The sequence below is a fragment of the Falco biarmicus genome, chromosome 14 (assembly GCF_023638135.1).
Source record: "Falco biarmicus isolate bFalBia1 chromosome 14, bFalBia1.pri, whole genome shotgun sequence".
Lineage (NCBI taxonomy): Eukaryota > Metazoa > Chordata > Aves > Falconiformes > Falconidae > Falco > Falco biarmicus.
In genome coordinates this window covers 11,412,824-11,431,110 of record NC_079301.1, presented here as the reverse complement: position 1 = coordinate 11,431,110, position 18,287 = coordinate 11,412,824, and the positions used below count along the sequence as shown (strand labels likewise).

Genomic DNA, 18,287 nt, shown 5'->3' with positions numbered 1-18,287 from the left:
CGCCTGGAGGAAGGATGCAGTGCCGACTCCAGTAGCGCTAAGAGCAAAGGTCGAAGGGAGGGCTTACTGCACGTCTCCTGTTCTGCAGGATCCCTGTTATCCAGTTATGAATTTACCCCCCAGTTATCCAGCAATGAACTTATCTCACTGCTAAGTGTTAAATCAGAGCTGGCCTGTGTGTTACAGCCCCTGCAGGGCTAACAGTGATTTCTTTCCACACCATACAGGGCTGCTGTGATTCAGGAAGAGACAAGCACCATGGGTCCTTTACACCATCCCCAGTACTGAGACCTGCCACCTGCTCCCCTACAGAAGCACAAGGATATTCCCTGACTGCACAGCAAATCTGAGATGCTGCTTCTCATCCACAGATGCTGCTTCTCCTCCACACCTCTCCAGAATGAGCAGTGGTGGGAAGGATGTTCTTGAGCGGCCGGGGAGCAGATGGCAGCAAATCCTAACCCAGCCGCATGAAGGAAGCACAATTTGCACCACACCGTTCAGCCTGGAAAATGAGATGCTGGTCCCTGGACAACAAATCCTCATTGGATGGGGGAAGGAATCCTCTCCTAAGCCTTTAGCACTGCATCATGATGGCAGTGAAGACATCGTTGCACTTTCTGGTGACAGCAACACACACCAGCAGGACTAGGAGCATCTCACATAGGACTCTGAGTGAGACAGAATTTCCTCTCCAAAAAAACATAGCTTGTTGTGCAAAACACAGCGACACATTGCATTTCCACAAGTGAGACGTTGATGTGCTTTGTTGGGGAAATGTCAGCCTTTCAATCTAATGCTACTTTGATGTTAGAGCTAATTTGTGATAATTATCCCCAGATGATTAATCAACCATAATGAACCACATTAGTACTTTCTAAACAGCACATGCAACAGGTACTCCTTTGCGAGAGAAGGGCAGCTGCTTCTGGGGGAAAGCAGCAGCTCTTCCAAGGGGAACATGCAGATATTTGTCACTTATCCTGTCCAAGGGCTCACAGAGTTGTCCAAGGGACAGAGCCAGCCAAGCCAAGGAGAACATCAGGTGGGAAGAAGCCACCAGACAAGCAATTTGGCCAGACAGCTAAAGCAATATCCCCTTCATGCCAGTTCTCAGAGAGAAATCAAATTATCAACAAGACAGGTGTTAAGTTTGCTTCATCTAAAAACATCTAACACCAGGCTGTTCTCTGCCTCCCCAGCCTGCCGCTCCAGGAGCATCAAGAAAAGAGAGAAAACCATCACCCACAGAGTTCACAGGAATCTTGGGGCCATGAATAATAAACCACTCAAGGTAAAACTTCTGCTTACACATAGAAAAATCAATACTCTGCATGTGCACATCCTCATGACACAGAAGTAGGTTAGCCCCACAGTACTGCCAGGGAGCACTCAGCCTCCCCTCTATCCCAGGGGATACCAAAGGAGGGGATCAGCTCCACCTGGGTGCAAGTGTAACTGCAGCACAACTCAGCAGACAACACAGTCCTCCCAGCCTTGTTTAAGAAAAGACTAAAAGCCCACAAGCCTGTGCCTCACAGGCCATGCCCAGTAAATAGCCAGTGACAGTGGCCAAGCAGGGGCCAGGTGTTGAACATCTGCTTCCCCTAGAACAAAAGCCTGCAAATGAGCAGAGGGAAAAAGCAGTGCCTTCCCTCTGAGCATCCCCTAGGCATCCCTCCGCCAGAGCCCCAGCAGTGGGAGCCTGGCCCTGCATTCCCCCTCCACCCTTGAACAGCTTTATTTTCAGGTGCAGAACACTCACGCAGGCTCTGACGAGCGCATCTACCTGTGCTTAGCCACAGATCCTCCGCAGGGCCGCTCAGCTTTGCCGGAGGAGCAGGCATTGCCTCCCACCCCTCCGGGTGCCACCAGGCAGCACTCGCAGGGAAGCAGGCAAGTGCTGTGTGCTTAGCAGAGCAGGGCCACCCTGAGAACTGACCCCCCAGGAATGTGGAGGGGGGCGGCAATGCCTCGCACCCAGCCTCAATCCCAGCTTTGTCCAGTGGCATTCCAGCAGCCTCCAACCTGCCTTAACCCTGGTAGTGCCACCGTGACTGCCCGCAAAGCAGGCAGAGATCTGTCCCCTGCCAGGCACCCTGGTGTGGGAAAGACCCTTGTGGGAAGTTGGCTGGGTGCAGAGGGATTGCAGCAGGCACCGGCGAAGAGCCGTCTCTGCAAAGGTGATGGTGAGCTGAGCTGGGGTGACCAGCAGAGACCTTGGCCTCAGATGCAGGGCAGGATGCACATGCAGCACAGACAGGAGTGTCTCCTAGGGAAGAGATTTACCCAGGGAATGGTCCCAGCAAGCTTTGGCTACTGAGAAGGTAAATGGGTCCTTGAGACCTAACCCCCAAGAAGCCAAAGATGCTCTCCTTACCCCCCACATGACCCAGCTCAGTGCTGGGGCCAGCACAGATGTTCCTGCCTGCCTGGACTGGGTGTAAAAGTTTGTTTTTGCCAGAAGGCTCTGGGCTGGCTCCTTGTGCCCCCCACAGTTCTGCCACCCAGCATTGTTTCCATGCTCTCCTCCACCTACAGGGAGGGAATGAAAAGCTCCCTGTATCTCTCCCTCTCTTGCCCTCCTTCCCTGCCTGTATATCAGACTGCTGCTGTCTCTTCCCCTGGGACCAGCACGGCCAGCCGCTTCTCCTCGCCACCTCCCAGGCCAACAGATGCAGGACCAGCTCTCAGACTGGGGGAGGCTTCAGCAAGGTCAGGGCACAGCTAAGGATGGGCTTTCTGCAGCCTGCTGGGAGCTTTCAGGACAGGCAAGGACAAGAGAGGAAGGCTCTTTCCTAGGTGGTAGCACCTACACCTGTGAGGAGGGCATGGCAGAACCTCTGAACGAAGTGAGCTGTCACTAACACTGCAGCAGCCAGCAGGTACATGGCACCCAACACACTGATGCACACACAGCAGAAAGCCAGGCTCAGGTGGGAACCAGGGGAAAACTGTGGTGGGTATGACCCAACCTGAGGATGTTTGCACCCTCCCTGTGTGTCATCTTGCAGCTTAGTGGTGGTGGGTCCAACAGGTCATCCTTTCTCAGCCCCTCCCCCCTAGCAAACCCCACAACACTCTGCTCCTGTCATAGAGGCTTGGACTGCTCAGGCAGCTCATTTGCCGGTTCATCCTGTTCTATCCCTCTCCCTCCTTACTTCATCTGCTGGGCTGTTCATTAGCTACCCATGCACTGGCCCGGTAGTGGCTACCTAACAGCCACCCCAGGGCCAATAAGCTCCGACTCAGCTATCAAGAGCCTGCCCCAGCTGTAAGCCTCATCCTTGCATGCTGGCAAGGCTCCAGAGACAGCTCTGCCTTCTTCCTGCAGACTCTGGTTCTCTGGGGCAGGATGGGTCCAGATGGATGGCAAGGCACAGCATGGAGGAGCCCCAGGCTGAGCTTTTGCTCTTCATGTTCGAAGCATGATGAAAAGGGGAAGGCAGAGCCAGAGACCCCATTCATCCTGGGAACAACACTGCCAGTGCCCGAGGAAAACTTTGGCACCGTCCATCAGGCTCTTGTCAGGTGAGAGATGCCCTGGGGCCAACAGCTACAGGCAGCAAAGGGTGAGCCCCGCTCTAGCAGAGCAAGGCAGTGCTTCCCCAGCCTTGCTGTCCTGGGTGACCCAGGGCAAGGTGCTAAACCAGCTTGTGACAGCTCAGTGCAGAGCACAGGCAGCTTTGCAGACAGTTGCCAGCACAGCTGTCTGATCTGCTATGCTCTCCCTGCCATTTACCCCGGGACCCCAGAGACCTTTACCTCTGCCTGGCTTTGGTGAGCAGCCTGACCTGCCAACTCAGAGACCCTCGGGGAAGGAGGAGAGACACCAACAGTAAGAACCCACTCTCCGTTCCTCAAGATAACTAGACTAGAAAGAAGTCAGATTCCTCCTTTGCCTTACAGCATTCACCAGGGGCTTATCCCAAGCTCTTCTCTGCAACCAGGAAGGTTAGAAACATACATTTTCAACAAAAGCTGATGTTCTTCCAAGTTCCCAGGAAAAAAAGTAAACCCAACCAAATACACAAGAGCTGTTAACGGTGGCCTCTTGCTCTTTATTTTGAAGGAAGCTTGAAATCCAGCTCTGCAGGTTGTCTCTATTCCTCTACTTTGGGAAACACTTTGCAGCCAAAACGCTCGAGGAAAGCTAACGCTCTCATTAAATGCGAGCCAATGGGGGGTTGGAGCTAACAGCTTTCCCTGCCATCAGGAACAGAGGTCCGTCCTGGTTTGCTCCACAGATATTTGCAACCGCTGCAAAAAGCTGCCATGTGAAAGGCTCCCAAACCCAGCTCTTACCTGAGACAGCGGGTGGGCAGTGCTGCTGTGCTGCGCCTGGTCTGTGACGTGCCACTCAGGACACCGTGGGAGGACATAAGGCCATTCCTGCATCACCAGGGGCTGCATCAGAACCGATGTTCATGGGGATGGAGACAGCTCTAGGCATGAGCACCTGAAAAACAGTGTGAGAGTCTCTGGGTCAGCTTGCACCTCCTCATGGAGCTGAGCCCCTTCCCAGCTGCCTAGCGTGCTGTCTTCACCAAGGTTGAATACTAAAAGGATAAATTTTTTTTAATATATTTGTACTAACGTTGCAATTTTTTTTCATCTAAATGTACCACTTTTTTTTTTATTTAGTTATACAGTTTGCGGTAATGATAAACTGTATTAGTGAGTCCTGCAAATTATGTTGTATTTTCAAAAGGTGTTGGGTTTCTTGAACCACAGGGGATGCCCAGGTTTTAAAGGAAGAGTGGAAGAGAGGATCTCACCATCACGACCACTTATTTTTAGAAATACTAGGCATATCTCCATTAGTAGAAAGGAACATTGCCTAGACCGTTAGTCCTCCATACATGCATCTCATAGTACCAGCTACTTTTTTATGAGTTTTTACTCATAAAGTAATGAGTTATAGAATTTCCATTTGTAATTCCATTTTTAAAACTGCATGACCTGTAAAGCCAGTTAGCAGCGGTCCCTTGTCTGTTCTATAGGTCTGAAATGCAACCTCTGGTCACAGTGTTGCTTCTTTTGTTGTTTGGACTCTGATTAAGCTAAAATAGTGATTTATCCCACTGCCAGCATCATCTCAGCTTTACAGAAAACCATGAGAAAATAAAGCCCAGAGAAAATGGTTCAATGTAATATTTACCTGAATCTGGCAAATTTCTAGAATTGAAGCACAATCCCACAAGTCTGCATTTGGCCATGAAAGGAGCTGAGCACCAACATGTTCATAGCAGGATGGAGACCTAACAGCCAAAAGCTGTGAACACTATGCAGGGCTTTGCCCAGACCAGATGCAGCACACCTGAGGTCAGATGAGCAAATCAAGAGCGATGCTTGAATACTGCATGTGATGGGTCAAGAGGCAGTGCTGAGGTACTATGCTGTCTCCTGTCCAGCCTGCTGCCTAACTTGGCGATGGCTTTTCTACTTTTAGAGGGAAGGCTCCAGCAGCCAGGCCTCATATCCAAGTGGAGATGGGGCTGCTTCCAAGGTACAGACAGAGCAATGCTGCTGGAAGAAGGTCATGGGGTCCTTCACACACAGATCACTTGGACCAGCTGAGAAACTTCCTGCTTGGCCTTGGCAGGGCAGGAGCAGGCAGCGTGTCCTGCACAGCCAGCAATTGCATCGGGCAGCCGGGCAAGGAGAAAGCCCCTAGGCCCTAGTACACACTGCCCATCTCTCATGCTTTCACATCCATCACTTGCCCACCTGAGTTTTCGCTGCCTCTGCCATTATACACATTAAAAGAACAGCTTATCCCGTTATGATTGTTTTTAATCCCTTGGCAATTTCTACAGCCGTAATTCTCTCCTCGTCCCACAGAACAGCCTGTGCTGAGCTCTCCAACATGCCGATAATCCAAGGTCCTGTCCTCTACCCCTCCTGCCCATTTGCACAAACGAACATCACAGACTGTGCATCACAGCACCCTCACCCTGCTCCTTTCCCAGTGCAGGCAGGGTTATTAGGACACATTAATAGCTACAGACTCCAGGGTCTCCAAATGCCCCCAGCCTCCCAGGGTAAGTTCACCTCATGCCAGGCAACTCCAAGGGTACAGTGGATGATTTCTGTCTTACCACATCCTATTACCACAACCCTACCAGGCTCCTGAACTCCTTCAGCAATGAGAAGGTCTATCGGGACACAGAGCCATGGCACAAGGGAACTAAAGCCCATCTGAGTCAGCAGTCAAAGAACAAGATCAAGCTGGAAAGCTAAGTGCCAGCAAAGGCCACTACCTCAAGCATGTCCTGTGTAATACCCTGCTTACATAGAAAACTTCCTGCAAGTTTGATGGCGATGGCTCCACTGCTCTTTGCCACTCTGCAATAGCAAAGACAAAGCCCAGGTGTGGAGAACGCAAGCTAATGTGGAAATAACTCAGCCACACGGCAGCCAGCACAAAGCAGGACATTCGGTGGGAGAGAGACAACCAGATGGTGAGACGCGACTGCAAGCAAACCACCAGCTACATATGATCCCTTGCCAAATTCCCTGCTATTACAGGAACCAGGCAAGGAGCAATGCTCTTGATCTGCTTTGCTCCTCTGCCATGGGACGCAAAATAGCTCCAGCTCTTGCACTTTTACTGTAGTGCTTCAGTACGGCACTGTGTCTGGGCACTGCAGCACATGGAGTAGATGTTTTGTGGATGCTTCCTGGCTAAATGTCTGCTGCTGGCTGCCTGCAGCTGTCAGAAACAAAACCTGTGATCCACCTTGCCTCTTCCACACCAGCACTCACCCTCTGCACTCTGTTCTAGGTTGGTGCTGGAGCCCCAGCACGCTACAGGCAAAGGACAACATCAATCAAAAAAGATTGAAGTTTTGGCAACTAAAACAACCATCCCCACAGCCTACTACAATCCTCTACTTGAAAAGGACTTGAAAAACTCTCCTTTGGAGGACTTGGGGAGCAATGTGGTCAGGCAGGCCAGGTTGATCCCCTGGGCACATTTCTGTGCAAGAAGGAAAAATATCACGGCCCATGGGAGCAGAAGGAGGTGAGAATTTCCATAGGAGAACATCACAGGAATTTTACAGTTACCATGGTGCAGGCACTGGGGCACTGCACCCATGCAGTGGAGAGAGCAAGGAGTGAAACCTTTCCCACAGGTCTGTCTCATCTTTGCTGGAGGTCCCCACTCCAGGCCCAAAGGTGATCAGACCCTTCCTCAGAAGGATCAGGTACAATCCCGTTACACCATGCTGTTTTGCATCCTATCCTCCCACATGAGAAGCACCCAACACTTGCCTCTGCTCTTAGTACACCTTGAGGAACGAAGCATGAGACATCTCAGTGCTGTGTTACATTTCAACAGTTGAATGCTTGGGCATTAGGGTGTATTCAAAACAAAGTCGTTGCCTTTTTCCTCTTCCTACCTGAGCTGTACCTGTTCAGTACACTTCAGCAGTGGGGATGGCCTTTGCTCAACCAGTTCTGCTGCAGCTCTGCCACACAACGTACTGCTCCGCTCAGTGATCTCTGCACTCTTACTATTTACAGACCGATTGCAGCAGCAGCACAGGCTGGAGAGGCAGCGTTCAGGTGCACAGGCTATGCCCCGTCTCCCCCAGCATCTCACCTCCATCCCGGCCAAGGGTTAGATCGCAGCTTGCCACCAAGTGTGCGTGCTGCGCGGTGTATTTCTGCCATTTCGCGCATTTGCTTAAAATCCTCCTGATGCAAATCCACATCCAAACTCTCTCAAACAACAAGGGAATTCACACTGCAGCTGACCTGCTTCAGTAAACATGATTCCCAGGATTTGGGACGTGCCGAGGAAGCTAGAGACCAATGTCAGATGTTGAATTTCCAGCTCTCTACTACGTATAACAGCAGCAAATACAGCATATAGGTCAAGAGGTCTCTCAATCACAAGGCTTATGCTTTGAATTACTATTTTCCTCCAAAATGTTCTTTCTGGGCTACAACTTTTTTGCCTATAAGGAACAAAATATGGCAACATTTTGAGGCAAAGCAGTTCAGCCTTTATCCCATGAAGGGAATGGAAATATAAACATGTCCCATGCTGCTGGAAATGTTAATGAATTTGTTGTTGTTTAACTTACTGCGCAAGAGAAGTAATAACATTTTAGCTCAGCATGCTCAGTGTCCTTTAAGGGGAAAGGTGGGAGGTTTGTGGATATTTCAAAGTTCAGCTCCCATGTAGATCCTAACAAAGGGAGCATTCCCAAGCTGGCAGACAGCAGGGCTCCCTCGACAGCGCAATTGCACATCCTGTTCCAGCAAAAATTGTTTTCTGCATGTGTAAGTAAATAGTTTAAGCCTTAGATCGAGGGCCAGCAGACCTACTTCTCAAGACCCACTAGGTCAAGGTTTGGTGAGAGAGAAGGAAGAGAAGTCTTTGTCCTGCTGGGACCAAGCATACAAACAACACAACTCCCTCTTAGAGCACGGGCCTTTAGTCTCCATCTCTTTACAAACCAGGAATAGAAACCCAAACACACTCCTTAAAAAGAGTCACCTCAGTCTCCTGGTTCTCACTCGCTCCTGTGTACAAGGAAAAGGGAAAAGGACTATCAGCAACCTTCCACACGAGCGGGCATTTACAATCCCATCATCCAAGGGCTAAAATCCAAGATGCCAAAGCTGCGGCTAGGCTTCATACTGCACCTCCACCTAAGCACCGTGTCCCCTTCAATAATTAGAATGAAGAGTCCTTCAATTAAGCCGCTGTCCTTAAGAAGGAAAAAAATATTTTTGCTATATCTGCCAGTGAGCAAGTGGCACAGAAGATGCCTTTCTCACTGAGGGGGGTGTGTGAAGTGGGGCACTCCCGCATCTAATGATCTGCATTCTTAAATGATCACTTAGACTTTGGGCTCATAACCAAAACGTTATTTTAATTCAATGGATAAATAGGTGCCACAGGTCCCAGTAAAGAAGCAACACCTGTTCTGCTGGCTCACTTGCTCTCCACTTTCCCAAGCAAAAGAATACGCAAAAACTCAAGCTGAAAAATTTCACCAGTTGGTTTTGCACCAGGAAACTGGGGCGATGATGTCCCCAGCTAACCAGGTGAGTGTGGGTGCATGACTACAACATGGCTGTGCAGAACCAACTGCTCCTCTCTCTGCTTAAAAATAACTTCCAGGAATTCATTTAGGAACACTGAAACAAAAATTTCTTTCACATGCCATTTCAGACTCCTGGCTGGGTTTTAAGCTGCTGTCTCCAAAACTCAGTTTGCCTAGGAATTCTTCCCATCTCCTTTCCCTTCAATTAGACAAGTACTACGAATAATTACCTGAGCACCTTGAGGACCCAGCTGTAAACACACAGCCCTGCTGTGCTGGACACAGAGAAGTTGCAGTCTGATGGACCCCACAGACAAAAGGAGCAAGGGAAGGAGCAAACATCCTCCAGCCTCCCAAAAGGGACAGCACGCGAGCAATAACCTGCCTAATGACCAAAAGGTTCCACCAACCATAGAAATTGAGCCCAGTTCTTCAGAGACTCAGTCGTGTTCTGTAGCCCTGAAACCAGCCTGTCTAAACCCACTAAAAAGCCTGAGTCTTGTCTTTCTCCTCCAAGCGTTAGAGGCAGGAAAGGAGCCTTGTCACCTTGTGAAAAATGCCCCTTGGCCAGATGGTAGAACTGACCAGCCGTGGTGGGAAGGGGCACCCCTACCCCACCGCAACAGCCAAGGTAACGCTGCCCTACCTTTTGGCTTCCTCCACACTTTTTTCTCATTCTCATTGTCAAACTAACATCTGTTTCTCTGTACTGAATATTCCACTGTGACCCCACCAAGTTTGTCTTTACTATAAAGTCCCAGTCAAAGCCTGGGATGCTCCAGCCTCCTGAGGCCACGCATTTCATAAGCAGGCTGCACACCACATGAAGCCACGTTTCCTTCCCTTTCTTCAGATTTATCAGAGTGACCTTATTCTTATGCTAAGGGAAACAGCAAAGGAAAATGAGATAGAACTATTTTGGCTCGATTCTGAAAAGCTCAGTTTCATCTTTATACACCTTTGAAAATAAGGTTTTTTGAAGACCGAATTCTTTCTGGTCAGTATGGCTTGTTTCATGAGACTTGCAGTTCTTCTTTTGTGCTTTTGTCATAGGCATCCAGCCTAAAGTGAAGGTCTTGCCTCACATGGAATGGTCAGGGTTGGAAGGGACCTCTGGAGATCACCTAGTCCAGCCCCTCACCAAAGCAGGGTCAGCTGGGGCAGGCTGCACAGAGTCATGTTCAGCTGGGTTTTGAACATCTCCAGAGAAGAAGACCGCACAACCCCTCTGGGCAGCCTGTCCCAGGGCTCTGTCATCTTCATGGTAAAGAAGTTCTTCCTCATGTTAAGAAGGAACTTCTTGTGTTTCAGTTTGTGCCCATTGCCCTGTCACTGGGCACCACTGAAAGGAGCCTGGCCCTGTCCTCTCGACACTCACCCTTAAGGTATTTGCAGACATGGATAAGACCCCATCTCAGTTTTCTCTTCTCCCAGCTGAAGAGGCCCAGCTCTCCCAGCCCTCCCTCATCAGGGAGATGCTCCAGTCCCCCCATCCTTTCTGTAGCTCTGAACTGGACCCTCCCCAGTATCTCCCTGTCTCTCCTGAACTGGGGAGCCCAGAACTGGATGCAGCACTCTAGATCCAACCTCACCAGGGCAGAGTAGAGGGGGAGGATCACCTCCCTCAACCTGGTGGCCATGCTTCTAATGCCCCCCAGGGTCCCATTGGCCTTCTTGGCCACCTGGACACACTGCTGGCCCATGGGCAACTTGCTGCCAACCAGAACTCCCAGGTCCTTCTCTGCAGAGCTGCCTCCCAGCAGGTCAGCCCCAGCCTGTACTGGTGCCTACGTCTGTCCCTCCCCAGGGGCAGGACCCTACACTGGCCTTTGTGGAACTTTATTGGGTTCCTGTTCACCCAACCCTCCAGCCTGCCCAGGTCTCACTGAATGGCAGCACAGCCTCTGGGGCATCAGCTGCTCCTTCCAGTCCTGAATCATCACCAAACCTGCTGAGGCTGCTCTCTGTCCCTTCATCCCAGTCATTGGTGGATAAATGGAACAGGACTGGACCCAGCGCTGACCCCTGGGGAACACAACAAGCTACAGCCTCCAGCCAGACTCTGCAGCATTGATCACAACCCGCTGAGCTCTGCCACTCAGCCAGTTCTCAACCCACCTCACTGTCCACTCATCAAACCCACACTTCCTGAGCTTATATACAAGGATGTTATAGGAGACAGTGTCAAAAGTCTTGCTGAGGTCAAGGTGACAACATTCACCACTCTTTCCTCATCTACCCAGGCAGTCATTCCATCAGAGAAGGCTATCAGGTTGGTCAGGCATAATTTCCCCTTGGCGAATCCATGTTGACTGTTCCTGACGACCCTCCTTTCCTCCATGTGCTTCAAGATGACCACCAGGATGAACCGTTCCATCACCTTTCCAGGGACGGAGGTGAGGCTGACCAACCTGTAGTTTTCTGGGTCCTCCTCCTTGCCCGTTTGGGAGACTGGAATGACACTGGCTTTCCTTCAGCCCTCATACACCTCTCCTGTTCTCCATGACCTTTCAAAGATGATGGAGAATGCCTTGGCAATAACATCTGCCAGCTCCCTCACCTCTCGGGCGTGCATGCCATCGGGGCCCATGGATTTGTGGGTGTCAGGTTTGCTTAAGTGGTCTCTAACATGATCCTCCCCAACCAAGGGAAAATCTTCCTTTCTCTAGACTTCCTCTCTTACCTCCATGGTCTGGGAAACCGGAGGGCTGGCCTTGGCAGTGAAGACTGAAGTAAAGACAACATTTGGTAATTCCACCTCCTCTGTGTCCTTCGTCACCAGGGCACCCACCTCATTCAGAAGTAGGACCACATTTTTCCTAGTCATCCTTTTCCTGCTGATGTACTTGAAGAAGTCCTTCTTGTTGTCTTTGACCTCCCTCAACAGATTTAATTCCAAACAGACCTTAGCCTTCCTCACCACCTCCCTGCATGTTCTGACAAGGTCCTAAGTGGCCTGTCCCTTTTTCCACAACCCATAAACTTCCTTCTCCTATGTGAGGTTTGCCAGAAGCTCCTTGCCTATCCATGCAGGCCTCCTACCCCCTTTGTTGGATCCCTTACTCATGGGGATGCACCTACCTCGATCTTGGAGGAAGCAAAGCTTGAATATTAGCCAGCTCTCTTGGACCCCCCTACCTTCTAGAGTCCTAACCCATAGGATTCCTCCAAATAGGTCCTTGAAGAGGCCAAAGTTAGCTGTCCTGAAGTCCAGGGTTGCAATCCTACTTGTTGCCCTGCTTCATCCATGCAGGATCCCGAATGCCACCATCTCATGGTCACTGCAGCCAAGGCTGCCACCAGCCTTCACATCCCGAACCAGCCCTTCTTCGTTTGTGAAGACAAGGTCTAAGAGCACACCTGGCCTCATTGGCTCCTCCACCACCTGGGTCAAAAAGTTATCATCAGCGCTCTGCAGCAACCTCCTGGACTACATGAGCCTATCTGTGTTGTCCTTCCAGCAGATATCAGGGAGACTGACGTCCTCCATGAGAACCAGAGCCTGTGATCATGAGGCTACCTCCAATTGCCTGCAGAAGGCCTCACTGACTTCTTCCTGACCAGGTGGCCTGTAGCAAATGCCCACAACAGTGTCCCCTGTGTTGTCCTGTCCCTTAATCTTTACCCATAAGCTCTCAGCTCATTCTGCATCCACCCCTGTGGAGAGATCTATACATTCCAGTTGTTCCCTCACACAAAGAGCAACTCTACTGCCTCTCCTTGCTGGCCTGCTTTGCTAAAAAGTGTGTAGCCATCCATGACAGCATTCCAGTCACACAAGCTATCCCACCACTCCTCTGTAATTGCAATGAGATCATGGCCCTGCAACCACATATGGATCTCTAATTCTTCCTGTTCATTCCCCATACTGCATGTGTTGGTTTCAGAGATGTAATTGAGCATGCAGGTTTCCCAGGAGGGGTGCAGGAGGGTCCACCATAGTGACACACACTCGTAAGGTGGCTGGTCTTCTGGTACTCATCTTGGGAGGCATCTAAGGAACACATATCATTGCTTTGGTTGGGCTGGTGTATTGCCCAGTTGGATGTGATGGCACAAGCATTGCCACGTTGGACTCCTCCCCCTGAGCCCTTCAGTTTAAAGCCCACCTCACCAAGCTGGCCAGCCTGCTTCCAGAGTCCCTTACCTCTTCTAGACAGGTGGATGCCATCCCACCCTATTAGGTTATAGCCAAAGAATGTCCCCCTGTAGATATCAAAACCTCTTACAACAGCACAAGCCATGAAGCCAGAAGCTGATGTGTGTTATATGCCTATTTCTGGCTGCACCCTTTCCTCTTACTGGTAAAATGGAAGAGAAGAGCAAGCTGGGCACCAAAACTTTTCACCTGCACCCGAGGTCTTTATAGTCTTCCTTGATTCTGGCTTGTGGTGTTATTCGTGCCCACGTTAAAGAGTACCAGAGGATAATAGTTGGCACTTTGGACAGGTTGTGGCACCCTCTCAGCAATACCTTGGGTCTTAGCTCCTGGAAGGCAGCACACCTCTCGTGGCTCCCCATCAGGCCAGCAGACGGGTGCCTCCGTGCCCCTTAACAGAGAATCACCCACTACAAGCACCCAATGCTTATTTTTGCAGTAACCAAGGTGTGCTGCTGAGGCAGTATCTCCATGCGTATTTCTCAAAATAGGATTCACCATATGTTTCCAGAACTCAAGGCTTTGTTTGAACCCATTCGTTTCATTCCTTCCCTATCTCACGTAGTTTAGAAAGCAGTCACTCCAACCTGAGCAACCCCATTCACTGTAGCAGTCCTGGCCAATTTTAGCAAGTAGAATTGATCTGTCTCAGGTATTACTTCAGAGAGAAATGGTCCTCATCTTAATTTTTTCAATTAAGAGGACCTGAACACAGTAACGCATCACAGTGCCCACTCCAATGCCTTTCCATCCTAGCACTCCAGGCACCCACGTTCCTGGGCACAGTGTTGCAAAACAAGACTGTTTGAAATTGCACATCTATAGTCTGGTCCCTTTCTGGGGTGCCACCACACACTGGTTGTCACCAGAGCCCTGCCTGGCCCATTCCTGCCACAGCAGAGAAAGCAGCTTTCAGGGTGGGGAGCTGGCAGGAGAGGGTGTGAGATGGCACCAGAGCCACAGCAGGCACATGTGCTACACACGGCTGCCAGAAACACAGAAACCGTCCTGTGTGACTGAGCCTTGTAGCCGGGACTTCGCACAGCGTGTTGCTGTAGGATACAGTGGTTGAGCAATAAAAGACATTAAAGAGAACAATTAAGCAAGAACTCCGAGAGCTCAAGGGACTGGTAAGCAGCAGAAGGAGAGAAGGTGTGAAGGACCTCGGATTAGGGCACAGGTAGACCAGACTGACGTAGATTTGACTGGAGGCTTTTATTCAATGCTAAAAACCAAAACTCAAACAAACCACAGTTTCTCCCACAGACAGCACAGCCTTTAAAAGTGTGAAATTAATTGCTCCACGCCCCCGTCACTGCACAGGGGCAATCTCATCATTGAGACCCCGTGAATATGATGCTGGCAACTCCACCAGTTGAGCTCTACACCTGTGATGCCGTGCTGGGGGGAAGGCTGAAGGGAAGAGGGGGCTGGACTGGGGACTGGTAATAATCTCTTGTGCAAAGTGGCACTAAATCTTAGCAAGCCACTGCCCAGGCTGCCCTGTCTGGCACGGAGGGGGAGGCAGAGTGCTGAGCCCTAGGCAGCAGGAAAGGTCCTGTGCCTCCTGCAGGTGGTTCTGCAACTGGTCAGGGCTGCCCACAGCAAAGGGAAGGTCAGCAGCGGCAATGTAAGGCCTTGAAAGAGGAGAAGGAGAAGGAATGAGTGAAAGGGGTCGGGGAGAAGCTGGGGGAGGGGAGGGCAGACACATAAAGGAGCAAGGCTGGAGTGGGCAAGGTAGTGAATGAAAAGGGCAGAGCTAGGACTAGAGTCTGATCCCAGCTTACTACTCAAGAAATATTTGGGTCCCTGCCTTGCCCTGCTGTCTGATCCTCCCAGGAGGGTGCTAGAAGGCCACCCCGCGCCCCGCTGGGAGCAGTCCTTCAGCTCAGGCGAACACACTGCCAGGGTAAATAAGCCTTCAGCGTGCGAAGAATCAAAGCTGGTGAAATCAGGATGCTGGCTACTATTGTTTGCCTTGGGAATCTGCATCACTCACTGGTTCACAGCCTCTCCCTTGTGGAAATGGTCCTGGGCACCTCTCTCTCCCCTACTGTGCCCCCCTGACACCCTTTTCTTCTCTGCATGTTTCTCGCCCGCACACACACAGACATTGTTGCTGTGAAGGGATATGCACATGCACACATGCCCAAAGAGCGTATTTCCGAGGTTAACCATCTGTCATTATTTCCCCCTTTTCCAGCCCAGCCAGGATCTGAGTGGGAAACAAATTTTGTCATGGCCTACCTTCTGAGTCCGCCAGGTCTGAGACGCAGGGGGCAGCGGCTGCCAGGCTTTGGGAGCAGGGACGGGGGCTGCCTCTGTGAATCAGCAAAGGAGTCCTTGTGACAGGGATGCATGCTGAGGCTGAGCGCTGCTGTCTGCACACTCCCTGCCTCTCCTCCTCCACCGCCCAGCGCTGCTGTGTTGCTATGCAATCACATCACCAGCAGTAACAGCATCTCTCCAAGCCTGCAAAGAGATACCCTTGACTCGGCAAATACAGGAGGAACAAGGACAATCCCACAAAGTGTCCAGCCCTTTGGAGAGGTCTCCTTGGCCAGCGGCTGATCCAGAGGAAGGGAGGGAGAAGTCACACACACACACACACACAGAGGAGGAGGAGGAGGAGACAACATACACATGGAGAGGAAGAAAAGGGAGTGGTAGAGAAATACAAATGCACAAAAGGCGCTGTGGTCCGTCTTCCAGAGACCTGACACAGACACTCTTCCCGCTGCTGGCCGACATCTCCCCACCACCTTTCAGGACTGTCGGCTCTCATTTTAGGTTAGATATGGCCATGTGTGCACTGGAAAAAGCCAGACACATTCACCTCCTTTCTTAACTGCAATTTGGGTGTCTGGCGTAAGGTTTAATAACTTACAAATAGCCTGTTTTAAAGTTAAAATTGAGGAACAAAAATAGGATAATCAATTTTGGGTATGCTTACTCTTTTTCTTAGAAAAGAAAAATAAGTAAAGGAAGAGCCGGTTCTCCAAGCTAGAGAGAAATCCTGATCCAAGATTTTTTTAAATGTCAGGGTGTCTTGTCAGGGTCTCACAAGAAACAGAAGCATTTGAGGCTGCTGACTTGGCTGAAGACACGAGCAGACCTGGAGTTAGGGTTTCGGTCCATACATTCCAAATAGCTTGCAGTTCTTTGGATCATTCCACCCAAGGATTTCGAACTGCTCAAGATGCCAGCGATGTTATTCTCATATTACACAAAAAGGAATAGAGAGAGGTAAATGACTCAATCAGAAAGAAGGTTCAAATCTGATCTCAGCCTCTCCCTGGGAAAATTAAACCTTGGGAAACATGATCTTCCTGGTCCTTGTCAGAACAGCCTTTAATGAGCCTTAGCCCTTTTCCCAGAGCTGACAGACAGATGTTAATTTTCTACTCATGCCGTCATGTTCTACAGAAATATCACTGCTGTTTATAAAGGTTGCCCATTTTCATACATCTATTCCTCACAAGCAGTAGGTCAGATGTACCTCCAAACACAGGTTCACTTGGCTCATGCAGACCCACTGGATGGACATGTAACAATTCCACTGCACCTCTGAAAATCATTTTGGGCCAAGACACATCTCACAGCAATGGAAAAAGCCACGGGCAAACTACTCGTAGTGGCACGGGGCTTCCCGCAGGCTGTGCATGGAGGAATGTTTGTCAGGAAATGCTGTCACACAGAGCAGCAGTCCCCAGCCCACCTGCCCGCTGCAGTGACCAGCATGGTGGGGAGGCCAAGTCTACCTTTCAGCCAGTTTTGAGACCCTAGGAACAAACCTTTCTAATCCCACACCATTTTTGGAAGGTAGATGTGAGCAGATCAAAAGCTTTTCTAGGTCTTCAATTTAAAACTGAAGGCGGCAGTCAAAATACAGTTGATCTTCAGTAAAATAGATTTGAGAGAGTCCTCAAGAAGCCAGTGTGCTCCTCAGTGGTACCAGCTAGAAGCTCCAGCAGGTGGGTGACTGACCCCAAGGAACCTCTCCTTCCATCCTAGATAGGTGAACCAGGAGTCAGGAGCAGAGCCCATCAGCACACAGTGAGGCAAGATGCACAGAAACCTCATGTAATTACAGTGAAAGGAGGAGATTTTTAAATAGCAACCTCCTTATAGATGGTTCCAAAAGGAGTGACACTGAATGCTTTGAGTACGAACCCCAGAATATGTGTTCATCACTCCACACACCTTCTGCCTTTAAAAGCTTCTTCAATAGCTTCTGCTTCCACAACAGTTGGACTGATGCAACAAAGCTAATTCTGAAAAGCCATATTTAGACCCCAAAAAAATAGATATGAATAGGAAGACAGAAATGAGCAGAGTCTCTGCTGGGCTATTTTTGTGCCTACATACATACAAATAATAAGTCCTGGCTTTAAGGGCGGGGGGGGCCGCAGTGGGAAGAGCAGAGTGCTAGAAGTAACTCCAGGCAACTCCAAACACACCATTCTACAGAAAGACAACACCAAATTCAACTGCAGCATCCGTCTGTCACCAATAGTATCTATAAGGGACGTGACAACGTGGATAAACAAAGTGAGTACTTATCAAGCCAAGTTACACATACACACGAGACAGACATCAGCACAGAGATGTTTACAGACAGCATGAACTACAAAAACAAGGTGTTTTGCAGTACATGCATCCTAAATTATTGATAGTTTAGGGACAGCAAAATGCAGAAGGGAAAAAAAAATCCCTTGTGTCAGTTTAACTTACATTTCGAGACAAACCAGAATCTCTGGTGAAAGAGTTGCTTCCATGGCTGGGAGCATATTCCTAAGTGCCCCAATTCCTTCTGTTTTGAGGATATAATTAGGACAAACAGCTGAGAATTTCAGAACTCAAAGGAAATCAGGGAGACAAACTCAGATTTGTCATAAATGCAGCCTTTCATGTAAGTACTATGATTTTTTAGAGTGTATGGGAAGGTTTATGAGACAGGATGCTAAATTTGGTGTGTTTTGAGTTCCAAAGAGAACTTAATCCAAAAAAACCCCACAAAAACTCCTAAGGAACCCAAGAACCCATCTTCTGTAAGACACAGT

At 49.8% G+C, this 18,287-nt stretch overlaps 1 protein-coding gene across 4 annotated transcripts in view; it reads right to left on the bottom strand.

Annotated features, from left to right (window-relative positions):
* Positions 1–16,428, bottom strand: part of DRP2 (dystrophin related protein 2) — a 34,786-nt gene extending 18,358 nt beyond the window's left edge. For 2 of the 4 annotated variants that reach the window (XM_056359242.1, XM_056359243.1), the window contains exons 1-2: positions 15,472–16,428; positions 4,306–4,459 (exon numbers count right to left, since the gene is read on the bottom strand). In XM_056359242.1, coding sequence (XP_056215217.1) covers positions 4,306–4,413 — 108 coding nt within the window. In that variant the 5' untranslated portion in view covers positions 4,414–4,459; positions 15,472–16,428. Of the gene's footprint in view, positions 1–1,765; positions 1,918–4,305; positions 4,460–15,471 lie in introns of those variants that run through there. The other 2 variants (XM_056359245.1, XM_056359244.1) reach the window with 2 other exon arrangements.
* Positions 16,429–18,287: the final 1,859 nt, after the last annotated feature.